The following is a 19,744-nucleotide window of genomic DNA, read 5'->3' as shown; positions in this document are numbered from 1 at the left end:
AGTCCTAGCATTCCAGTATATCAACAAGAGAGTAGTCTAGAGAGGGAGGGTCTCTACTTCCTACCAAGGGTAATGAGAGAGTATTTTACAGACGAGCGATTAGGGAGATAAATAGCTTATATCCACCAAATCCTAAAGCGCTTCCACCTATTCCAGTTCCAAATACTCCTCCACTAATTTCACCGTGGTGAGATTTAATGAAGGTAAGTGCCTTCTGAAAAAACTTCTGTATACTATCGGTAACAGAGCCTGGTCCAGCACCAACTCCAGAAGGAGTGGTTTCCTCTTCGTCCTGTCTCTTAGATTTCTCCTTTAACTGGTTGAGTTGAGTAGTAAGCCTTGTACCATCTAGTTTACCGGTTTGATCACGAAGAAGAGTCCAACTAGATCCTTCGTCATCCCTACTATAATATACATAGCTATCAGGACCATTCCTTTTCTCAAGTTCAACCAGGATAAGGTTCTCAGGTTTGAAATCAGTACCAGAGTAGTATGCTGTCACAGTTTTAAGAATGAAATTAGATGATATCTCAGAGAAAGTAGTACCTTCACCATATTTAACTCCACCAAGGATAAAATAATCTTTATCCTGAACGGAGTGAGCAAAACTAGTATATCCAGTACTTTCTTCTACTTTTACATCCTCCCTTCTGAGGCTAATGGTCTCTTGGCTACCTCCAGAAGTATCGTCATAAGTAGTAGATTGTCCATCTCCACCAACCTTTGTATCTCCAACATTTACAGTAACAGTTGGCAATATATCCTTTAAAAGCTTTAGTATTCCTGACTCATCATTATAACCACTGGGTGATCCGGTAGAGACCGATGTCCAGGTACTACCACCAAGAGAGTCTCTTTTAAACCATCTAGATGAATATGGAAGATAAATCAAAAGTGGCCTACTCTCCCCTCCATCCTTAGGATACCAATATACATTGACTTGGCTAGCACCCTTTGGAAAGTTAATTAGAGTCTGTTCCGCTCCATCATCCTCGAATCTGCTAATATATCCATCAGAAAGATAATGACGATAGTAGGAATAGTCAGTAGCATCATAGTTGGATACTGTAACTTGCTGAATATCACAACTGAGACAATTATAACCTCTGCTACTCTTCTCTGAGATCTTTATAATATGAGCCTTATTCTTCTCACAATTCTCTCTATCAAGTTTTTCCTTGAGATCATTCTCATCTATATCTTCCTTATCCCATTTACTCCATTTTTTTCTATCATTACTGATGTAGTACGTGTTTCTACTACCAAGTTGAACAAGCAGGGGATTACTAAAAGTTTTATCCCACTCCCAAAAATATACATAAGCCTCATTATACCCTGTTCCATATACAGGGGACTCAAATGGTATATTTGTACCATTGACCTTTGTTGAAAGGGGCCTTATCCTGGATCCTCCAACGGCTTTGTGAGTATACTTCCTGTAGATTATATGCTCCGTGTGAGGCCCGGTGACTTGTATCTTAACACCTGCATTTATAGTTGGAGCAGTAAGAGGATCTCCATTAGCATAGTAAATTCCTCTAGTTTTAGTGAGATTTAGTACAACAAGTTCCTTTACCTTAGTACTAATTCCTGGGAGTTCTTTAGAAAGTTCACTTTCTTGATTAACATCTCTATATTCTTGATCTGCCCACTTACTTGAAATTGAAAGAGGATCTCTCTTTTTGTAGTAGTAATAATTATCATTCCCCCAGTCCTTTTCAAGTCCAACTATTAGGGGAAGTGCATTGGTGACATCATAACCTAGGTAGTATACTGTGACACTTTTTTCATAGTCACCTGTTTCTTCTAAGGGGAATCCATTCTGCTTCGTTCCATTGTAATTTATTCCACCAACGGAATTCCCTGCGGTAAATGTGTGAGTGTATTTCTTGTAACCATTAGTAGGTGTATTATTATACTCGCGGATGTTTATAACATTGTCACATTTATCCGTGTATTTTCCATTTCCTTTTGTTTTACCAATGTCTACATAAACCAATATTCTTCAAGAATCATTACATGTTTGTTCTGCACTCATCTATCATCTCTACAATCCTTCATGCTTATTCAGTAGCATTTCCTAATAGTCCCTCCACTTGTTTCCCTCTATTTTACTACCCTCACCCTTCCATAGTGATAATCTATTCATGTCTCAACTGGTGTGGGCAGAATGGTCAGTATGAATGGATGGTGTTCCCTAGGGAACAAAAGTCCACAAGTGAACCTATGCATACTCAATATGGTACATTCCTTAAAAACTCTATAGAATACTTGTGTCTAACCCAAGGATCTCTAGAATTTTTATATAAATGATAACCTGCAAAACAAGCCAAGGCAGATACACCAAGAACAGATAATAGGATGTACATAAGGATCTTTATAGAGTCTTAAATCTGTCTTACCCATGGTTCACTACCATTAAAGCGTTGGTAGATCCAGTAAGCAAACCCAGTAAGACCGCCAGATCCACCAAGAACAGAAGATGTGATAATATATGGAGTATGGTTAGTAGGAGAGCCTTGAGAAGAGACTTCACGTTTTTCAGCTTTAGCTTCTGTACCAGATAGACTAGTAGCAGAGACTTGTACTCTATTACCCCCAGAAAGAGCATCTTCAGGTTTACTAGTACTAGCAGAAACAGCAGTAGCACCTTGGTCAGGTGAGCTACATTGAGTTCCAGGAGGTTGATCAACAGTTCTTTGTACTTGAGAAGGTTCAGGGGCAACTTGTTTACCTCCTTCAGGAACATCACCAGTAGTAAGGTCTAGAGAATGAGTTCCGGCAGATGGAATAGGGCATATACTACATCCAGCAGCTGTCAGTACACTTATAAGTTCTTTATATTTTTCACAGTCATTATTCCTGCCTAGCTCCTCTGGTCTTATGTTGAAGCCACTATAAACATGTGTCCACTCTTCATCTCCATTATCATTACTACTTTTCCTCTGGTACCACCCGGTAATACCATCGGTTCCACCATCAATGTATATTAATAATGGGTTCTTCTTTTCGCAATAGAAAACGTAGACGGCTCGTATACCATTCATGGGAAGAGGAAAAGTCAGTTCACTCTTAGCAGTTATACGTCTTATATTACTAAGACTCTTCTCTACAATGTCCTCATTGTAATACTTAATGCCTGAAAGTGGATAACCACCGATATTGGAGTGTTTATAATATACAATAGAGATTGATTCGTTTTTGATTTGTATTTTCTCAACATAAATCCTCCCTACAGTATTATGTTTTTCACAACAATAACTTCCATTCTTATGAGTCTCAGAATAGCTTTTAGTAAGGTCAATGGTAACTACGTCATAGTTCGAACAGACAAGGTAGTCTAGTTTCTGCTCAAGTTCTTCATCAGAGAGTCTGAATCGAGAATCTCGTTTAATTGAAGTACTCCATTTGTCATCACCAGTATTCTTATAATAGGTAGTTCCATTATTGGGATCGGTTGTGATAACTTCTACCAAGAGAACCTTGTCCAACCCATATCTCCAGTAATAAATATTCAAAGTAGGTCCATATTCTTTATACGGATGAATTTTAGTAGGCTGGTTCTTATAGGAAAATCTAGATATCATTTTATTGTCTACCTTATAGGAGTATACTTTGTAATCCCTTTGAACTCCAGGTGGAATATCAGGTTGTTTAGGTTGTGTTATAGACGTGCTATTTAAACATGTAGATTTGGAGTTGCCAAGATGGAATGGTTGGAGACTTTCTGGTTTTGTCAATTCAATGGGAATAGCATTGTTGTGTTGACAGTTTTGGTGATCCAAAGCTTGTTGTTCACTCAGACTATCAACTTGATCATGACCCCAAGTTTTGTTTGCCGCAAGTTTGCCATAGTACTTAGGATCTTGATCTTTCTGCTTTATTCCGAGTAGAATGGGATTAGTAGGTACTCCATCCCAGTAGTATACTGCTACCTCCGTAACATTTTGAATCTTAGTGTCTGATTCTGTTGTTACCCCTATTTTCCCGCCACCTTCAAGTGTCCTATTTAGAGTAAATGTTCTTCCACCGGAATTCCGAAGTTTATGAATATATTTGGTGAAGTTTGTGACACCATCAATATCAGTCTCCTTTTTTACCTTTAGGTTTTGTATACCACTACCACAGGTACACGTACCATCCTTTTCTCCACCTCGACATTGTACATTTAAGGTTAACATACCAGTACTCATCCTCCATGTTCAGATGGAGTATGATCTTTCAAAACTCAGAGATCCATGAGTATCTCAATGCGACCAAAGGGAGCAGACCAGTACTTTACTCCCTAGACATACATTCATCCTCCCTCACAACTAGCTTACTGTCCGTCAGTATGGAGCTACATTCCATTACCCAGACATGCTCCTAAATATCCACCCATTGTATAGCCAAAACAATCACCAGTTCCATTTTCAAGCCCATGCATGGCATCATGCAAGGTTCCTACATTCATGCACATAGACAAACTTAGCACTGTGAGAACTTTATAGTTGGCGTCTGTGAGATATATATTTCCGGGCAGAAACAGCTGAACAATGAGATGATGCGCGTATTCCTCCGAGCTAAACGTAAAGTCAATGACACGATCCTGAGACATTTGAGCGACATTTCTCAACTTTCTCGACCTCAAGTGCTTCCTCAGCTGAACATTTTTGTGAGCATGTCGTCTAAATGGGCGCTAGACATTGTGCACGGACGGGAATTAAGATATAGAAATGTGTATGGAATGAGTGAATAAACAAACCTTGACGTTAAAGTTGGAGGGAAGGCTGTCTGAGGACCTCAAAAACTGCGTAGTGTGAATTCTGCAGCCAATCTCTATAAGGACGTAGACCTTTTCTTCATTCTTTGAGAATTTGAGCACGAAAATGCGGTTGGTAATGTCGTAGATGTTAACCAGGCTGTAGTTGAGGGCCAGACGTTTCAAATTAGCCACAACTACGCCGACATCTATGGCATTTAGTCGTTCTCTCGCCATCGTTGGAGAGTAGCTACGTCGTACGGCCGAAATCTGGACAAGAGGGTCCAGGAACTGCGAGTATCGAAAAATCGGCTTCCAAAGAGACTATAGCGCTGCCTTGAGATTTCCTCGTGCCTCCTACGGTCTTTATTTCAGAGTGTGTACGTGTAACGGCGTTTTGGCCCACCAACTTGGGCCTCATAAGCCCAGTGAGTATAAAATGAAAAGCAGCTCACATAAGCAGGTGAAGAAGCAATGCAAGGATTATAGTAACATTATAAGGATAAGGATCCAACTACAGAGACTGAATTCGCTCATACAGAGGTGGCCGCACCCCTCCCTGCAAAAGGAGCTCCTCAAGGACCACAAGACGGAAGGAAGAAACCAACTTGAGGAAATACAAAGGAATCTCCAAGTGATTTTTCTCTCGCTCCTCAAAAAGGCCGCACTAGCAGGTTCGTTTAGATGTTTTAGAGGAGATCTGGGAGGTTTTGCGCTAGTCTCTTCCAGTTTTCGTATCTACTCTGGTTTATCCCAAGTGCTTGGCTCTATTAGCCCATCCAGCTCTCATGTCGCCATCAATGCACCTCTAAAGACAACATTTAGGCCAGAACAAGGTCAAGGAAACAGACTTTGATTCCATCGACATTTTGCCCAGGCGGAGGTCGCACTTGTTGCAGCGATTGGACGCTTTAAACGACAGTACAAAGATCAAAGTAGACAAGACTTTTCAAGTTTTAAACCAAAATATATCAAACCAAGTGCACTACTTTTTGGAGAATTCGTCAAAATTTGTCAACAAATCGCATCTTGTTAATATCCCAGAGAATGTAAGTTTTCCACTTGCGCTCAATATTGGCTAAAACAGACTGTCGGCTACGAGTTTTTGAAGACGCGTATTGGTCTGGAAAAGGCAAAGCCGCTATTCCTCTCCCAAGTGTACAATGATCAAGTCTTTTATGTAAAGCTTCTGAATCAAATTCTACAAGAGGAACCGGATGTTGACCTCAAAAATGAGGAGTCTCTACTAAAGAATAATCAACAAGGTGAGTCTTGAGAGCCAGCCCACGAATTTGCAGATAAATCGAGGTTGTCGCTTTCAAAGACTTCAAAGGGGAGAAGGATACGTTACACTGTGATCGAAAAGCTTAAAAACTTTGTGGTAAGTTTACTTGTCTATCTGCTCACTCGCGCTTACCATAGGAACGGACGAGGAAAAAGACCTACAACTCTGAGGAATTTACAGACTTCCTTATATCATCCTTGTTTAAAGCTTGACTTTGAGAAATGGAGACCAGGACGAAAGAAGTGGAGCTTGGGAACAGCAAGTACAATCTGGACTCGTTCCTAGAACTCTTTAGAGATGTTTGTTTACTCGTGCATGCACATGAAATTTGCAGGAAAAGTTTGAAACTTTGACACTAAAGGCACCAATCAAGCATGCGTACAGAATAATATCACTATCGGAACAAATAAAGAGGAGTGTACCAGGGGTACAAACCCACATTGAAATGGTAAACTTTTTCGACAATGAAGGGGATAGAAGACTAAACTCCAAGTTGTTGATCAGGATACATCGCAAATGAGACAATTCCATCTGTACCTCTGATGGAGCAAAACTAAATGTAGTAAAAGGTTGTGTTTGTCGTAGCTCTACATGTTCCGTGGACACATTCTGGGAACGTCTAGTTCTCCAGGTTCCTTCCAGTAGGTAGCCAGAGACTTGGTCCATCCACCGTGTCGTCGCGTTACACCCAGAAAGGCTCCGTTCCCGCCAGTGTGTAGTCGCAAGTTTCCCTAGGGCCCACACATTGACCTTGTAACGCACCAGATGGGCGCATTTGTCTTCCTTCCAATTTTTACGGACCAGAGTCAAAAGATTCTTGAACGAGTGGCAAACTGAGCCAAAAAGACCCGATATGAGAATTTTCTCTTCACCCCGATGGGTCACGGGTCCATTCTTCGCATGGCTGGCAGATCAAATTAAATCTTCACTCCAATGCCAGAATTTTGTGTAAATTAAGCCAAATTGGTAAAAGATTCCATGAACTGAACAATGAGGGTCCTCTTGTTCCTCTTTGCGAGCAACGCCCTTTTTCTCTTTGTAGGCCAAGTATTCGCAACGGTAGAAAGGCCACCGGGAAATGAACCGCCGGGTAAGAAGAGAGCGGATTGGCCACGCTCTAAGGAGGAAGAATTGTCACGATTAAAGACTCAACTTCTCGAGCTCCAGGAAAAGCTGAAGGAATCCACACTAAAGGCAACAAATAACATCACGGAAAGGAAGAAACTCATGGAAATATCAGGAAAGGCCTCCAACTGGTTGAAAAGCGTCAGTGTTCAGACCCAAAAGTCCTACGATAAGGAAGTGGATGCCCTTGGCGTTCTGGAAGGAGAAGTTTCCGCGTCAATCAAGAACAACTTGTCAAAGTTAAAGTCAATTTACCACGATTCAAATGCAATGGTACTGAAAATCGACAGAATTTTAACCGTAAGGGATCAAGAAGCAGACAAAGACACTCTTTTAGATACGATAAAGGAGGCCAAGGAACTACTCGAGCGTGATGAAGCTCCTCTAGAGGAGTTCGGGGAGAAATATGATGCTCTATTGGCAACGTTTAAACAACTTATTCCTTCGGCGAAAGATCTTGGATTCGCACCTCCAGAGTATTCCGTGGACGATGTGCCCAGCGAATCCCAAAGTCAAAAATGGCCAACAATTGAAGATATTCGCAACGCATTCTTCTTCTCAGAAACTCCCCCTGACTACACCAAGACCCAGATGGTAGCCATTATTGCTACAATAGCAAAGCATTTTGACAGTATCATTAGCCAGGCTGAATCGGAATATTCATCTGGAGAATTAATGCTCGAGACTGCCAAATCATTGGAACAAGAAGCGACGACATTAATAGAACAAATATTAGAATTGGAAGAAAAAAAGACGGAAGAAGATAAACGAGAAATACAAAGGGCTCAAAAGTCCTACAATGAGTTGCTCATTAATCTCAAATCTATTGAAGAAGACCTCAACTATGCGAAATCCAGGATAGATAATGAAACTTTGATCCTGGGCACTTTTAAAAAGGTTCTGGATAGGTCCATAAAGAAACTCGAGTCTCTTCCTGATAATGCATTTGTGGGAAAGTGTTTAAAAATTCTCGGAAGGACTACAGTTGTGGCAATGATTTCAGCTGCAGATGCTGCCAAGGGAGTTGTTTCCGAACTCAGACTTAATGGAGCTTTAATACACACAAGATATCTCATTATCAAAAGCTACTATAATTCCATTAGAACCGGGTTGGCTGAGACGGATTGTTATCAGGAATTTTTGGAATCTGGGATCAGATGCTATGGCATGGGAGCCGTCCTTGCACTGGTTACCAGCATGGCTTTAATCTATTCGTGAGTGACCATATCTCCGAAAAGTTAAGTTTTAAACTTGCCAAAGGAAAAATTAACACCTGGCAAAGATCGTTATTAAATGCAGTTTGTTTAGCAGGAGCAAAGATGACTGCTATTTAAGTATAAAAGAGGCGACTGTGGCAAATATTTAGTGGTCCTCATGCAAATATGCCCACTAACGGGTAAAAGGCTACATTGGTTAATAAGGAAATAATTGCTACACTTTTGAATATTAATGAAATGTATGTAGATGCTTTCCCCGTTTTTGTTGTACATTTAGTGCAGTAAAAGATGCAAGAGGGTTAACAAGAGTTTCCAAAGGTCTCCCTTATAGCGATTATAAAGTTTCCATCCTGCAAAACAAGCCAAGGCAGAAGTACCAAGAAAGCCCGTAGTTACAGAGACAATAATGTTAGTAGTAGTGGGATTATGATCGTTAGAGCCAGAAGAGGTTTTAGGAAGGTCTTCTTGAGCAGTAAGACCAGGAATAATAACAGCAGTATCAGACATAGTAACTTGAGCTTCTTCTCTAGGGCCTAATCCAGAACCACCCATAAATCCAGGAGTAACAATAAGATGCTTCAGTCTTTCACCAGCCATTTGAGCCACAGGAGTACCTTGTAGGAGAATCTTTGTCTCAGACTCTGTGTCAGGAACTTGGTCAGATAAGTCAGCAGTAGTGGTAATATATTTAATAGCACTATTAGTCCACTCAAGAACATGATTTAACTTCAGGTGCTTCATCTCATCAACCAGGCTAAGAGCTAGTTCTGATCCAAACAGACCAGCTAAGCCATATCCTATTTTTCCGAAATTCATCAGGTCATCAAGTCCACTTCTACCAGGTTCTTCTTCAGCTCCAGATTGAGCATCTTTACCAGAACTAGACTCTTTTTTATCTTTCTCCGTTTCTTCGACTCCAGGTTTATGTTCAGTGTGTAATTGTTGCTGTGATTCTGATTGTAATCTAGCAGTCTCCAAAACACTTTTAAGAATATCAGTAGTACTATTAGTTGTCTTTAGATCCTTACCTTCTAGTTTTGTTTCAATTTTCCACTTACCACTCTGACAGGGGTCTTCAGACCACTTCTTAGTATCTCCGTTCTTAGTGCTAATATAGATCAGGAAAAGTGTGTTGGTATTACCGCACTTAGAAAAATAAGTGATTACTTCCTTAACTTCCCATATTGGAAAGAATTCTTCCGGAGTGTTACCTTCTGAAGGTTCCCCAGTAAATTTTGTAATGGTAAATGTATCTCCTGGTTTATTATTCCCATAGGTGTGCCTCCAAGCAGTATAACCTGTTAACCCAGGTAGAGGAACACTGGTAACTTTAACCTTACCATGACATTCTTCCTTCTTACATTCTAAGTTGTCATATTCTCTAGCCTCACAGACTGAGACATCTATGATCACTGGTTTGAAAAGCTGGCACTTGAGCTCTTGAAGTTTTGGTAGAAGTTCATCTGAAGAAAGAGTTTTTGGCACACCATTATCAAAGATCATTGTCCATCTCTTGTTATTTTGTTCTCCAATATTTATAAGGGGGACTGGTGTGTTTTCATGACCTTCAGGCGTTTCTCCAATATATACCTCCATGAGGAGGGGCTTTTTGCGATCGACATCTGCATTCCAGTAGTAGACAGAGATATTCCTGGTTACACCATCAAGCGGAAATGTGTCATTATACTCATCACCCTCTTCTTCATCTTTCCATTCAAGAACAGTAGTACCATATCTAACGGAGTCTAAACCAGCACCGTATTCATGCTTGTATTTAGTATATCCAGAAACACCCCCGCCAATCCCATTTGTGGTAACAGTAACCTTGACATTGTACTTTTTGCAAACTGGACAACGGTAATAAGTACCAGATTTCTCCTTCCTAGAAATATCAACATAATGAAGCCTATGGAGTTTGCAAGTGAGACCATTGAGCTTCCCTTTAAGATTCCCGGTTGGATCATTTTCACCGTAAGATGCTGACTCTTCACTTGGGATTAACTTCCATCTAGTGTTTGCAGGTGGCTTCTTCTCTTCCTCCCCTTCTTCATATTGTTCGTGTTCTTTCTTATTAGCATCTGCATTGGAATACCAGTGTATTCCTTTCTTATCATCTTTGATTTTAAGTAAAAGAGGTTTGTCTATATCATTATTCTTCTTGTCATATTCAGCACTATAGTATACGGATACTTCTTCTATCCCGGTATGTATTGAGGTAAGTAAAGATCCACCATCTGCATTTTTAAGATCTTCTCTATCATATGTTAGGCGAAGGATCCTTACACCATTCCTCGTATGTTTACATACTCTATATTTTGGATCCTCAGGATCATCGTATACATTTGATAGAAATGCTTTAAAATGTTTGTGTTTTGAACATTCTATAGTTGTTGCTTGACTCTTCTCTCCATCTGGACATTTGTGCTTTATGTTTATGAGAGGCATTCATAATGTTTCTTTCTTCTAGTCTTCCACTTTAAGTCTCAAATCTATGTTATAGTACAATCCTCCATATAGTTACTCCCTAGACAACCATTCAATCATCCTCCCTTACAACTAGCTCACCGTCAGAGAGAGTATTCACAGAATGACAAGATGAGTAGCTATCAAGGCAGTCATCTGTAATCTAAACCATCCACCGATACCGACCTCATCCTACAACTGCCAATGCTTTGCATGCTAGTCCATACTAGGCATATATACGCATAAAACCAGTTAAAACCAAACTACTTGTAATACTCGGCCTTTTCCTTTTCATATCTGGCCTTGTCTTCTTCTGCAAGTTTCTCAAAGGGTGCCTTTTCCTTCTCGTCAAGTGCATTCCACGCAGCTCCGATTAACCTACCGACTGATGCGACATCTTTGGCGAGTTCTGGGTTCTCTGCAATGATCTCAGCTCTCTTTTCCTTGGCAAAGAACATATAAGAGGAGAGTGCTCTCTTTGGTGCATTTGGGTCCTTCTTTGTGCGTTTTGCCTTTTTGGCTACGGTCTTTGCTGCTTTTGTTGTCATTTTGTAATGTATGTCTTCTTCTTTGGGATGTACAGGTGTGGAGAGTAGTAACGTGGCAGTGTGCGTTCCACGTAATGATCAGCCGTAGTATGCACGACGAAAAAGAGTGTGATTGCGAATGATTGGCCCTGTGGCGTGGCTTTAACCTAACGGCCTGAGAGTATTGGTGGCCCTCGAGTCTAACAGTACACAGATCTGCAGTGCTGCCGGAAATTATCAGCAAGTGTGTAGTAAACACCTGAAAGTCGCAGTTGAAAAAAGTGTGTGATGCAACGCCAACGACGTTATAGGGCAGTGTCCACTATATGGCGCAGTCGGGTGAACGTCTGTCACGAGTGAATGAGCTCTAATGCCGAATTTATCAGAGGATGAATGGCTTGTAACGGTTAATAGACCGACATTGTGAGTACAAGGGGACGGGAGGGGCAATAAACAAACTGTGTGGGCAATTTGCAGACTAACGCAACACTCAGCATACAACCAGACAAAATATGAAAAGACAACAACACATTGAGTGGAAAAGAGGTGAGAAGAGTGGAATGGTGAATCCGAAGAATTTTCCACGAGGAAATGTAGCGTAGCGGAATGAATGAGCGACTAACAGGAGCTCTATGGCGACCACAATGCGTAGCATGAAGGGAGCCTAAGGAAAAAGAGAAGGATTCCTCACTGTGCAAGTACGACTGTAAGGAGTACTGAAACAGGTGACCTACCGACGTCAGAGACTAGGTAGTAGATCACTATGGAATGAGTGTAACGAATGGGCGACCAACGGGAGCTTAAAGAAGAGTGATGGAGACTCTATTAGCCTAGTGAGTAGAGGAGCTTAGGTGTTCACACTGCTCAGTAGACTCTTTAGAGATTCTCATTATACTAGTGGTACTACTGGACGACCAAAGGGAGTCTCTAGAAGAATAGATGAATGAGTTGCCATTATGAGATTCTCAGCGTTGAGTTCTATAATGCAAAAACAGTATGGGAGACTGTCCATAGCAAAGTGAAGGACTGGCGAGTATACGCAGTATAGGAGCTTCTCCATTAGTGTCTTTCTTAGACTCATTAGGAGTATCTAGAAGAAGGATGAGTGAGGTACCATTATGAGATTCTCAGCATCGAGTTGTACAATGCAACAATTGTAGGATTGGAGACTGTGTCCATAGTGAAGTGAAGGACTGACGAGTATACTTTAGTATAGGAATCTCTGTATTCACCCTTGGATAAGTGAGTCGGTAAAATAGATTGAGTGGGTCTCTTTTTAGAATCAGTATCATGAGTACTATTCTTAGAACAACTGTAACCATGACCACTGCCAGTAGGCCACTTATCCCTATCATGCTCATACTTGGAATAAGTCTTTAGATAACCGTCTCCAGTAAAGGCCAAGATGGTCATTAGGGATTGGGATGTAAAGGTGTTAAAAGAGGAGATAGCACCACCATCCTTATCTTTACAGCATTGGCAGTTGCTAGATGTACATTTTTCAGGTTGGCAAGCTCCGGGACCTCCTCCTCCACTTCTGCAGTTGCATTGGCAGGTGTCTCCTTGGCAGCTCTTTTCATTGCAATATTTACCTACTTGCTTACGAGTACCTACTCCAGAAGGATTTGCATAGTAGTAGGCTGAACCATCCTCTGTCGTAAGCCTAACCAGGGGCCGCTTCTTACCATCCTGGACCGTGCCCTGATGAACCCCTCTGCATGTGTACAAGGTGGCCATGATACCTCAAACTTCTACAACCATCTACACTCTCTTTTCATATAGACGCATTATGCAGAGAAAATGCTCCATAGAGCCACGGTAAGGGTAAAGTCAGGGTCCTGGGCCAAAGGGGTGTACCCGTCTAGAATCCCTTTGTGCTCTTCCCGAGGAAAATTCTTCCCTGGTCAAACTTCTAGGCACCCCTGTCTTCCACGAGCTCCATGTGTTTGCTTGTCGTCCATTCCCCTTCCACGGGCGTATTCAATGGTTTGCAGCGGCCCAGCAACATACACAGGCCCGTTTTGTCCACCAATTTTCCACATGGTCGCTAAAGTCTCTCGAAACACAAATTCTCGTTCTGATCTGCGTATTCTCTCTTGCTAATGCAGTCGTTCGTGTGCTACACTTCAGTCGTACCTCTGCAACGGAGCCTCCCTCGCGAGCCCCCTATAGGGCTCCTCCTGCTCTTCAGTTTGAAGACTTTCGGGTCATTTACTTTGTTTTTCTGGTCCATCTACAGCTCTATTCCATCGTCTCTTTGTTTGAATGGCGAATAAGCGCTCGACTAGGAATAATACAAGGAGAATCCCAAAGGATACACACAGTGTGAGGGAGACAGTAGACGAGGAAGCCTCGTATGAAGAACCGGAGGACCCAGTGCCGGAGCACAGAATCAAGAGGAGGAAGAATGGAACCGCTGCTCACGCCAGTGACCACGAGAATGACAACACCAGCCACTACAAACGGATACCACACGGAGGTGTCGTAGCAACAATCGACGGAAAACAGTTTTATCACTCGGTAGAAATTGACGGAGAGGTCATCTCGATCAATGACTCGGTGGATATACTACGAAACTCTAAGCAGAATGGAGCCATACGCGAATCCAATCTTGGTAAGTTCTATCTGTCCACTCATTCTTTTATTCCTTGTCGTCTAAATGTGTATGGGTGGACCATACAAGCCCCTGAGGGATACACATGCATGTTGTTAATGATTATAAAACCTCTACAGCAAAGATATCGGCACTCTATGTGAATGAAAATGGAACGCTCATGGCAGAAGTAGCCTTTTATTTCGACTCGGGGGAAAAGATACCCTACTCAAAGGTGGTCGGTACAACCAAAAACTCAAAACCTTCACACTGGCTAGGGTTCTCTCATATTAATGAGGTCGTTGCTTTTAATAAGGTGAGTAATGGCTGTCGATGGCCTAAGACAGAGGCAGAATTAGCGAAGCGAGCTATGGAGTAGTGAGCCTAAGGAAGAGTAGGACTCTCACTGTGAGAGTACAACTGTAAGGAGTACTGAAGCAGGTGACCTACCGACGTCCAAGACTAGGTAGTAGATCATGACTATCCGACTGAAAGGAGGAATGAGTTCACCGTAAAGTGGATGAGCCAAAGCGACTAACAGGAGCTCAAGGAAGACCAAAGGGAGTCTAGTGCACCTTTCTTCTGTAGATAGCTTCCAAAGGTCGCCATTTCCTCTACATGCAGTCTCCATCACTCTTCCATTCGTTACACTCATTCCATAGTGATCTACTACCTAGTCTTCGACGTCGGTAGGTCATTCCTACTTCCGTTGCACTCCAGTAATGACCTTAATCCTACTAGACGGAAGAGCTCCTATACTGCGTATAGTCGCCCAGTCCTCCGCTTTGCTACGTACATAACCGCCAAGCTCATTGCATTCGCCATCCCTCATTCTTCGGGACATTTCGCTCATGCATAGTTCATGCACTCCCACTTTTCTCTTTACTTACAATGTATAGTTTGAAAGTGTTGAGGTGGAAACATTTGACGAAAAGGTCTTTGTCCACGCAAGTTTTGAAGAATACTCCCAGGAGATAGACTCTGGGGGTGACGAGGAAATCAACGTCTTTTGCAATTTCATATGTTTTTCTGAAAATTACACAGTTGTTCCATTCAATGTCAAGAGCGACTGGAGACAAGTTATGCTAGAGAGCAGCAAGTATCACAGGGTTTACTTCCCAAACACAATCTCTCAAAAGGACGACTTTGATGATACATTGCCGCCAGAACTCAGCCTTCAACTCAATACAAACTCACACACAATACTAGGAAGGGATGAAGAAGCTGAAAAGATACGCACGTTTATGGAAACTGGTATCAAACAGGGTGGAACTGGCCAAATTTTATACATTAGCGGAGTTCCTGGTACCGGAAAAACTGAAACTGTCAAAATGGTATCAAGACAGCTTGTTGATAAAAAATTGAAGGGGGTACGTTTTCATTATCCTTACATACAATGCTCCCTACAGAAACTGCCCTGGTTTGATTTAATTGAAATTAATGCAGTTCATTTATCGAAGCCAAACGAATTGTATCGCGTATTTTACACAAAGGTTTGTACTAAACGTTACAATGACAACAACGTAGCTATTTGGTAAACATGCACCAAATGAATATGCATCATATGAAGCATTAGAATCTTATTTTTCAAACAACAAGACGCCATGTGTTTTAATTGTAGATGAGGCAGACTATATCGTTACTAAAACTCAAAAGGTGTTGTTTACCCTTTTCGATCTGCCCTCCAAAAAAGGATCAAAATTTATCCTCTTGATAATTTCAAATACCATGGATCTACACACAAGAATGCGCGCCTCATGCGTAAGCCGATTAGGTAAGTATGCAAATTTTACGAGCCCCGGTGAATGAAATTTGTGACAAAATTAGCCTGGGTTACCATATGTGTATACTGGACGATTTAAGGAATCTGTATTGTTTGTCTTCATCCATACTGACCATCCTGCTCACACCAGTTGAGACGAATGGAATACTACTATAAAGGGGACTATGGAAGGATGATTGAGTATGATAGAGGGATGACAAGTAGTAGAGGAGAGAGAATCTGAGGAAGACTCTTCTAAGGAATCTCATAATCCTACTTTCTTGGTTCCTCTTCTACTAAACTTGATTAAGAACTAGAGGATGAAGGCTCTAGTAAAGCTTAAGAATCTACTGCTGGATCTTCTACTGAGTGTGATGTTTGTGGTAATGCTAGAGGACCCTAAAGACCTGTTGGTAAAGTTAAAGAACCTAAAACAGCTGGATCTAAAGAACAAGCTCTTAGTTATTCTGAGCATATCTCTACTAGTTCTGTTTATATTGGAGTTCATACTATTCTCTCTGGCTCTCTTCTCCTGGTTACCCTTTCCCTCCCTCTCCTCATCTCTCCCCTACTGCTTCCCCTGCTTCTGCTGTCTGCTCATGGTCTTTCTGCCCTTATGGTTCCTCAAACTGCTATTGGTTCTGCTGGTGAAACTAAAAGTGGTCAACTTCTAACTCTTAAAGACTCAGCATTTTCTATTCGAACTCAAAGAAACCTTTTAAAGAAAATCTTAGGAAGTTTTACTGGAACTATGGGCACGGTTTGTAGAGCAAGATACCACTTCTTAGACTTATTTCCACGCATAATAGGATGTAAATATCTCCTAGATATACTCCTGGAATTACCACAGTAGGAAAGAAGTACTTTGAGAGAAACGGTACTGAATGGAAGGATATTACTGAGGGTGACTTCTTCAACAAGCTTGATAAAATGACCATCTCCTAAATAATCTCCCGATCCTTCTACTACTCCATCTTAATAGCCTCTCATGACTCCTTACCCCCTATGGATATAATGCAGTATGTTCTCCTACCCTTGGTAGGTAGTAGAGACTCTCCCCTCTGTACTACTCTCTTGTTGGTATACTGGAATGCTAGGACTCATGCAGACTTGTACTTTGTCAATTGGAGAATCACTAATTTTAATGGATATCCCTCGTTCAGTCCAACAAACTATGCATGTACATTTCTTACACTTGCATTCACACTAAAAACAACATATAGGTTTTGGAACGGTGACTTTCAAGCCATACAGATATCAGCAAATCATGGAGGTGATCCAACACAAATTGGGAAAGTTCTCAAATATAGATCCAGTTGCACTGCAACTATGCGCAAGAAGGGTGACAAACTACAGCGGAGACATGAGAAAGGCGCTTCAGATTTGTAAACTTGCGATTAAAGAAGCTAATGGACGAAATGTAACAACTTCTGATATGAGCAGAGTTACAAATATGGTTCTTAATTCTGCGGTTGTAGATGCCCTTCAGTATGTCTCTACTGGCATGAAGTGTTTATTGGTTGCGATAATATTGGTTCTGCGCGAATTAGAACTTTCTATAGCACCTGCGTTACCTGTGTATAACAGATTTAGGGGAATGATCACGGTACTAAAGCCAGAGTTAGAAGGCCACGTGTGCAAGGATTCATTCAAACACTTACTCTTGTCGTCTATAAACAGCGGAATAATATCTCTGGAGCCGACCGTTTTTCCTTCCTTCACTTGTGGTGACAAGACAAAGCATCTTAAAATTTTCGATGATATAAACGAGGATCTAGGGGATACAGGAATTGTCATCCTTATAGACATTGGACATTTAATCACAGCGCTTGCTAAGGACCCTTACTGGGAACGAAAACTTCAAACTGTAATTTAAAGCGGAAACATTCTAGCGTGATTTAGCGTTGAACTCATTAAAATTAAATTTGCAACGCGATGGAGAGTTTAGTAGAGCATAACACAAATTTTTAAGCATTATAGCCATGTAATTAAAATGATTTACAGTAGAATACATGAATAATAGAATGTACACAACTAGGGGTTCGGCAAGTGCGGATATTGTGAATGGATAATAATTGATTGGTATACTGAGTGACTTTGCTAGCAAGGTATACAGTCTATATGTGATTTAAAGTCATAAGGAGCTCAAACACTTCCTGTGGTTAGTTTTTCCAATTTCTTGTCAAAGTCCGTTTTCTCTATCTCCCTCCACTTTTGATCTGCCTTTTCAAGATATATATTCTCATTGCGATTAGCACCTTTAATTGTTAATAGAACAATAAAAGGTTCATCCTTGGTGTAAAGCTCACAGGATAAGCATTTCTCATCTGTGCCTTCAGAGGCCTTCCATAGAGACTCATCACCATCTTTGACCTCAGTAGCATAATAACCTGGTTTTGGAGAATATGAACGAGTAGGAACCCCAAGGAAATTTACACTAAAGATTCTGCATTTTTTGGTGTCTTCATCCTTCTTCAAGTCTATGATGGAGTCCCCCTTGTGTTCCGTGGCAACCTTAAGTGGGTTTATCTTTGTGCTGATATCACCCTTGAATTCTGACCATCCGTATATCCTACCCCTTGTGTAATTCAAACAGTTTATGCCTGAGGAGTCCCTTTTCCAGACCCTAACAAATTGAAGTTTACCATCCTTTTTAAGGTAGACTTTAGCGTATTCAAGGGTCTCTCCGGCTTTACCTGTCCATATACCCCTATTCTCTGATATTTTCGTCACTATCACACCCTCCTGTGGAAGGACCAGTTTAATATGGTTGTCATCATGGTAGTAGTCGAAGGACTGATAGATTGAGTCGTCAGGTTTTGTTAACTTCAAAGTTGCTGATCCACTAGTTTGATCCAAGGAAAGAGTTGATGCTGTACTAGCTGTGGACACTGTGCTCGCTGTAGAATCTCTACGGTTTTGTCTCCTGGAACTAATCGATGTTCTGCTTCCCCTAAGCTCAGAAGAACCAAGGCTATGAGATTCCTGACCTGAAGAGATCTCATCTGAATAGTCGTTTGTTTCCTTCATCTTCTTGTCATAGCCCTCAATGGGTGTAGATTCATCATTAGTATTGGTATCGACATCTGGTTGAGAAGGTTCTACTAGAGCACTATCTTGTTCCTCCTGCTCGACAGTGGTCACTTCACTGGCAGCTTCACTAAATTCAGCGTCTTGACTAGCAGAATCATCAGACCCAGATTGCTCGTCAGAGTGAGTCGTAGAATTTTCAGAATGTATATCTCCGGACTCTTGAGAAACTGCAACTTGTTCAACTAGATTATCACCATCTTTCCTCAGTGGAGCCTCTGGTTCTCCTGGCTCTTTTTCATCATTAAGTTTTACTGGAGGAGTCTCCAATGGCCTCTGCCTGTCATCATCTAAATTTTGCAGAGTTTCTGGAGTCTTTAGAACATCCAGAGAAGCTCCTGCTTTCTCCAAAACTTCCTTAACAGCCTCCTCCAGATCTTCTACAGACGATAGTTCGTACTTTGCATCCGGAAGAAGAGCTACTATTACCTGTTGAAGAAGCTTTAATACACCATCAGATTCAGGTACTTTGTCTAAGGTCTTCTGTGTATCCTCAAGGGCAGTTTTAGTTTTTTCCAGCTCTTCTTTTTTAGAATTTTGTATCCCTGTACAAGCTTTGGTATACTCTTCAAGTGCATTTTCAGCACCCTTTAGGGTCGATTTGGCATCTTCCAAAAACTTTTGGGTCTTTGCTACTTCACCATTAAATGTGGCAATTATGTCATCTAAACTTTCACAACTACAGAGCTCCGAAAGGTAGGCTACACAAAGTATTACAAGAATCTTCATGTCTAACAGTATGAATAATAAAGTAGACAGACATTTTCAGTTCTTCTTCATGTGGTGTAACATGTGAATATGCATAATATTTAGACAAACTACATGTTAATTGTTTTAATCTATAGATTAATAAGACTATCCAAAAATAGTCATTGTCTTGCCGTATTCCTGTTACCGTAGGATTAGAATTTCCTTCTAGTAGAGGATGAGACAGAGGAATA

The 19,744-nt window shown here is 41.2% G+C and overlaps 8 protein-coding genes across 8 annotated transcripts; 3 read left to right on the top strand and 5 right to left on the bottom strand.

Moving 5' to 3' along the window:
- Window positions 1-85: 85 nt before the first annotated feature.
- On the bottom strand, window positions 86-4,978 carry BEWA_012830 (hypothetical protein; the record flags this gene model as incomplete). Its single annotated transcript, XM_004832119.1, has 5 exons — window positions 86-1,538; window positions 2,449-3,232; window positions 3,263-4,153; window positions 4,468-4,642; window positions 4,745-4,978. 5 exons carry the CDS (start codon window positions 4,976-4,978, stop codon window positions 86-88), a joined length of 3,537 nt encoding a protein of 1,178 aa, XP_004832176.1.
- A 202-nt stretch (window positions 4,979-5,180) lies between these two features.
- On the top strand, window positions 5,181-6,546 carry BEWA_012820 (conserved hypothetical protein; the record flags this gene model as incomplete). Its single annotated transcript, XM_004832118.1, has 7 exons — window positions 5,181-5,415; window positions 5,567-5,790; window positions 5,829-6,006; window positions 6,040-6,122; window positions 6,164-6,225; window positions 6,259-6,325; window positions 6,361-6,546. 7 exons carry the CDS (start codon window positions 5,181-5,183, stop codon window positions 6,544-6,546), a joined length of 1,035 nt encoding a protein of 344 aa, XP_004832175.1.
- Window positions 6,547-7,016: 470 nt separating this feature from the next.
- BEWA_012810 (signal peptide containing protein) lies at window positions 7,017-8,369 on the top strand (the record flags this gene model as incomplete). The annotated part of the gene is made up of 1 exon (XM_004832117.1): window positions 7,017-8,369. One exon carries the CDS (start codon window positions 7,017-7,019, stop codon window positions 8,367-8,369), a length of 1,353 nt encoding a protein of 450 aa, XP_004832174.1.
- A 272-nt stretch (window positions 8,370-8,641) lies between these two features.
- On the bottom strand, window positions 8,642-10,813 carry BEWA_012800 (hypothetical protein; the record flags this gene model as incomplete). The annotated part of the gene is made up of 1 exon (XM_004832116.1): window positions 8,642-10,813. The coding sequence occupies one exon, from the start codon at window positions 10,811-10,813 to the stop codon at window positions 8,642-8,644; it is 2,172 nt and encodes a 723-aa protein (XP_004832173.1).
- Window positions 10,814-11,066: 253 nt separating this feature from the next.
- On the bottom strand, window positions 11,067-11,633 carry BEWA_012790 (high mobility group protein, putative). The gene has a single exon (XM_004832115.1). It carries the CDS (start codon window positions 11,377-11,379, stop codon window positions 11,095-11,097), a length of 285 nt encoding a protein of 94 aa, XP_004832172.1. The 5' UTR covers window positions 11,380-11,633; the 3' UTR covers window positions 11,067-11,094.
- Window positions 11,634-12,474: 841 nt separating this feature from the next.
- BEWA_012780 (hypothetical protein) lies at window positions 12,475-13,095 on the bottom strand (the record flags this gene model as incomplete). The annotated part of the gene is made up of 1 exon (XM_004832114.1): window positions 12,475-13,095. One exon carries the CDS (start codon window positions 13,093-13,095, stop codon window positions 12,475-12,477), a length of 621 nt encoding a protein of 206 aa, XP_004832171.1.
- Window positions 13,096-13,623: 528 nt separating this feature from the next.
- Window positions 13,624-17,589, top strand: BEWA_012770 (origin recognition complex 1, putative; the record flags this gene model as incomplete). Its single annotated transcript, XM_004832113.1, has 6 exons — window positions 13,624-13,972; window positions 14,092-14,267; window positions 14,851-15,321; window positions 15,361-15,444; window positions 15,479-15,725; window positions 16,937-17,589. 6 exons carry the CDS (start codon window positions 13,624-13,626, stop codon window positions 17,587-17,589), a joined length of 1,980 nt encoding a protein of 659 aa, XP_004832170.1.
- A 269-nt stretch (window positions 17,590-17,858) lies between these two features.
- BEWA_012760 (signal peptide containing protein) lies at window positions 17,859-19,532 on the bottom strand (the record flags this gene model as incomplete). The annotated part of the gene is made up of 1 exon (XM_004832112.1): window positions 17,859-19,532. The coding sequence occupies one exon, from the start codon at window positions 19,530-19,532 to the stop codon at window positions 17,859-17,861; it is 1,674 nt and encodes a 557-aa protein (XP_004832169.1).
- Window positions 19,533-19,744: the final 212 nt, after the last annotated feature.

The sequence above is a fragment of the Theileria equi genome, assembly GCF_000342415.1.
Source record: "Theileria equi strain WA chromosome 4 map unlocalized gcontig_1105316255033, whole genome shotgun sequence".
NCBI lineage: Eukaryota > Apicomplexa > Aconoidasida > Piroplasmida > Theileriidae > Theileria > Theileria equi.
Note: the sequence above shows the minus strand (reverse complement) of the source record. Positions and strands in the feature narration are given on the sequence as shown.

What these genes read in the sequence shown, in the direction of transcription:
- BEWA_012790 (XM_004832115.1), bottom strand. Translation starts at nt 11,379, where the DNA reads ATGACAACAAAAGCAGCAAAGACCGTAGCCAAAAAGGCAAAACGCACA.